Here is a 4109-nt window from a genome sequence, read left to right on the forward strand (position 1 = left end):
TTTTTTTTTGGTTTTTCTCCGGTACCAGGAACCGAACTCATGACCTTGCGCTTGCCAGGCAGGCGCTTTTGCCGCTGAGCTAAATCCCCAGGCCCTGTATGTTCTACTTCTATAACTTATTTCTGACTTTTGATTTACGTAGAATTTAAACATTCTCCCACCTCCCATAAGTCAAACAATTGTTCTGGCACTAATAGTATCTTCCCTACAATATATATTTCTGCTACTGTAATTTTCTATTAAGAAAATTCTTGTGCATATTATGATCTTTTCTCCTGATTTTCAAAGTCTCTTATCCATAGATTCCTACACTGATGGCACTGTCTCACTTTTTAAACTGCACTTTCTGAAGGCAAGTTTTCTTTGGCTCTTTAGTTTGTAAAGATATCCTAGTACATGGTTTTCAAAAGTTCTACATGCCAAAACACACAAAAATCAATTAAAATCAAATAAAACTATCTGTAACACATATGAAAAGAATATACTCAATAATACAGCATTTAGTAATGAACACAATGAAAATCCATTGGCAAATACAAAGTGAAGGCACAGGAAGAAAACCGATGTAAGGCCGATAAACTTGAAAAATAGGCTTTTTTTTTTTTTTGGTACCAGGAATCAAACTCATAACCTCACACTTGCTAGGAAGGCACTATGCCGCTGAGCTAAATCCTTGGCCTAAACTTGAAAAATACATTAAAGTACTGAATCAATAAAAATTAAAAAATGAAATACTTTTATCCCCACCTAATACATTCATAAAAGTTAAAAGACAGTCCATAATGCTAGCAAGGGTATGGGAAGAAAGTACTTCTCATATTCATTAGTATTATCCCAAGTAAAAAGGGCAGATTAACTGTGGAAAGGGGAAGTAATCTTTTTATGACCAGAAAAATCTAACAAAAACGTTATTAATAGTTATCTCGCAGTGATAACTGCCAGGTAGTTAAGACTTATTAATAAAAAAGTGACTTATATTTAGAAAATGAACTAAGCTAAGTGTGGTGGTACATGCCTGTAATCCTAGCACCCTAGAAAGCTGAGGCAGGAAGATCACATGTTTCAGCCCAGCCTGGGAAACTTGACTCTATCTCAAAAATAAAGGGTTGGGTATGTACCTAAGTGCAAAGACACTGGACTCAATCTCCAGTACCACAAGTGGGAGGAAGGAAGAGAGAAAAGGATGACTAGTTTACTTACGTGCAAGATATTATGCTAAACAACTGTCTCACATGAAGGAGGGAAGAATTATCAACCCTATTTTCTAGCTGTGGAAGGTTAATAAATCCACAAAAACAAAAGCCTAGTCACATTAGAATCCACCCAGATCTAATTCCAAAGTCTGTGTTCTTTGGACTAGGGCATGTGGGATCTATGAGATTATCTTAAAGCAGTATTTCCTTAAACTCACAATGTAGCTCAAAAGTCAGCTGATGGAATGAATATTTGACTGAAGCTGAAAAATATGTACTAAGGAAACAAAATTAGTAAGTGTCACCATTCTCATTTTCTAAAAAACAAAACTGAGAAAGATCCAATAGCTACAGTAAAATTTGAATCCACTTTATTTTTTCCATTATAACATACTGCCTTTCAATGGCCAGGAATAGCAACCTTAGAGCCTACTTCAGGTACCCACAGCTATAATGCATTGCTCAGGTGCTCGCTTCTCATTGCTCACTTGCCGATTCATTTTTTTTCATTCAAGAGAAGCTGAAAATGGGAAACTGTTTTAAGGTGAATTGTCATTTTCTTTTTGTGGTGTTCAGTACTGAACCTAGGTCCTCACACATGCTAAGTAAAAGTTCTTCTTCTCCTCCTCCTCCTCCTCCTTCTCCTCCTCCTCCTCCTCCTCCTACTACTACTACTACTACTCTCCCAGCACCTCAAGCTGCTGGTTTATTATATTTTATATATGAGCAATGATAAATTTAGAGGATCAGTATTGGCGAGCTTATTTTAAAATGAAGAAAACAAAGGCAAAGCAAACTTCTGGGTACTTACAGCTTCAGTAGGTGTCTTTTTCAATTTAGTTCTGTCTACTTTCATGTTTTCAATTTTCTGCTTTATGATCTGAAAAGAAAATCCCAAAAGAAGTGAGTATTTTAAGGTGCAATTTTGAACTTTATAAGCTTGGACACAGATAATACAGAATCAAGACTATGCAAAAGGGGCTGGGGATTTAGCTCAGCAGCACAGTGCCTGCCTGGCAAGCGCAACACTGTGAGTTCAATTCCAGGTACTGGAAAAACAACAACAACAACAAAAAAGATGATGCAAAATATTTAAAATAATAACACTGGAGTTATGATGCTATACCAATTCATGGGCACAGCTATGAGGTAAAGATAGGTGAAGAATCTCTTCAAATGAAACTGGCCTACAACCCTTTGTTACACAAACCTAATTCCTCCTTTACCATTTTTACCAATTAAAAATATAGTGTCTTATGAACAAAGGCAACACAAACTGATGTATAAGACTCCTATTAGCAATGTCCTAAGAATGGAACATAATCACTTTACTAAGAACAATCTTTACTAAGTGCAATCACTTTACTATAGAATTTGGAAGGCTCAAAAGCTAGGCAAGAGGTCATTTGGACCCACAATATAATCTGTAAGTGGTCACTGATGGCAGACAATTCCTTTAAGATGTTCTGACCGAGGAATAGAAAGACATCAAGATTTCTTACATTAGCAAATAGGAAAATGTGCAGAGATGTAGAGGCCTTCTACAGACTCAAGATTTTGCCACTCACAATATACTTGTTATGTAGCAATCACCAGAAACCAGTGTCCCTCTTTCAAGAAGGCGAACAGTAACAAAGCCAAGTACAAATTTTAGGTAGCTTCTGGCCTAGACTTAGTCCAATATGCTCAGTACTATGGAAATACCATGTATCTGCCTGTAGTCAGTCAGCCAATGGGCATTCAGAAACGGTCACAGAAAAAATCCAGAACAAGTTCTACAACATTTTAGTTTGCTTTTAATTGACACATAATAATGAATGGGGCAGAGTATATTTTGACACATGAATGCAACATATAATGATCAAATCAAGGTATTAACACATCCATCACTTTCTACATTTTTGGCTTAAACAACAGAAATTTGTTCTGTCATAGCTTTTTTAAAAAAAATTATTTTAAAGAGTAAAACAAGGATAACATAGTAATGGGGGACTTACCGAATTATCTCATAGCTTTTGTAAGATTTTTTAAAATTTAAGTTTTAATTGACAAAAATTATACATATTTATGATGTGGTACACGTCTGAACTACGTATACATCATAGAATGATGAAACTGAGCTAATTATTATATGTATTGCCTTGCAGACATTTTTGTAGTGATAACACTTAAGAGCTATACTCCTAGCAATTTTCATATAAACACAATATTTCTCATCACGTTGTATAATCTCTTGAATTTGTTCCCATTTAACTGAAATTTCATGTCCTTTGATCAACATTTCCCCATTCCCCACCAAATATTGTACTACTTCTCACTATCCAATTTAAAAATGCTATGTGGTACATACTACAGAACCCAGAAATAGACCCATAAAAATGTGCTCAATTGAGTTTTGACTCAGGTGAAAAAGCAACTCAAGAACAGTTTCATCAACAAACAGTTCCCAGAACAAGATATAAGTAGGCAAAACCTGAATTTTGACCTAATAAGTTTAACACCTTATATAAAAATGAACTTAAAATGGATCAATGATTTACATGTAAAACTATAAAACTTACTAGGTGAGAATATTTGCGAACCATACATATATAATAACCAGAACACATGAAGAACTCAAAATTCAATGGTTTAAATTATCTCAGTAAATTAGGAACAGAAGGAAGTGTCTCAACCCAATAAATACCTACAAAAAGCTTCCAACAATTATTGCACTTACTAGTAAGAAATTAGAAGCTTTCCCCCTACAATCATAAACAAGGCAAGGACAATGCCTCTTACCACTGCTTCTCGAAACTGCCATTGGAAGTGCTAGCTAACGAAGATAAAAGGAAAAAAAGGTATATAGATCAGGAAGGCATCATTTATGTAGAATCTGGGAGACAAAAGAAAATTCCTGGAACTAACAGGTGATTA

At 35.1% G+C, this 4109-nt stretch overlaps 1 protein-coding gene across 6 annotated transcripts in view; it reads right to left on the reverse strand.

The window, feature by feature from the left end:
- The window catches only part of Huwe1 (HECT, UBA and WWE domain containing 1, E3 ubiquitin protein ligase), a gene marked incomplete at its 5' end in the record, with an annotated part of 121129 nt that extends 119056 nt beyond the window's left edge, over window positions 1-2073 (reverse strand). For all 6 annotated transcript variants that reach the window (XM_013502817.1, XM_013502819.1, XM_013502816.1 and 3 more), the window contains 1 exon segment: window positions 2005-2073. In XM_013502817.1, the coding sequence (XP_013358271.1) occupies window positions 2005-2073 (69 nt within the window).
- Between the last annotated feature and the right edge of the window lie 2036 nt (window positions 2074-4109).

This window comes from Chinchilla lanigera, unplaced genomic scaffold (assembly GCF_000276665.1).
Source record: "Chinchilla lanigera isolate Chin_1 unplaced genomic scaffold, ChiLan1.0 scaffold00074, whole genome shotgun sequence".
NCBI classification, from domain to species: domain Eukaryota; kingdom Metazoa; phylum Chordata; class Mammalia; order Rodentia; family Chinchillidae; genus Chinchilla; species Chinchilla lanigera.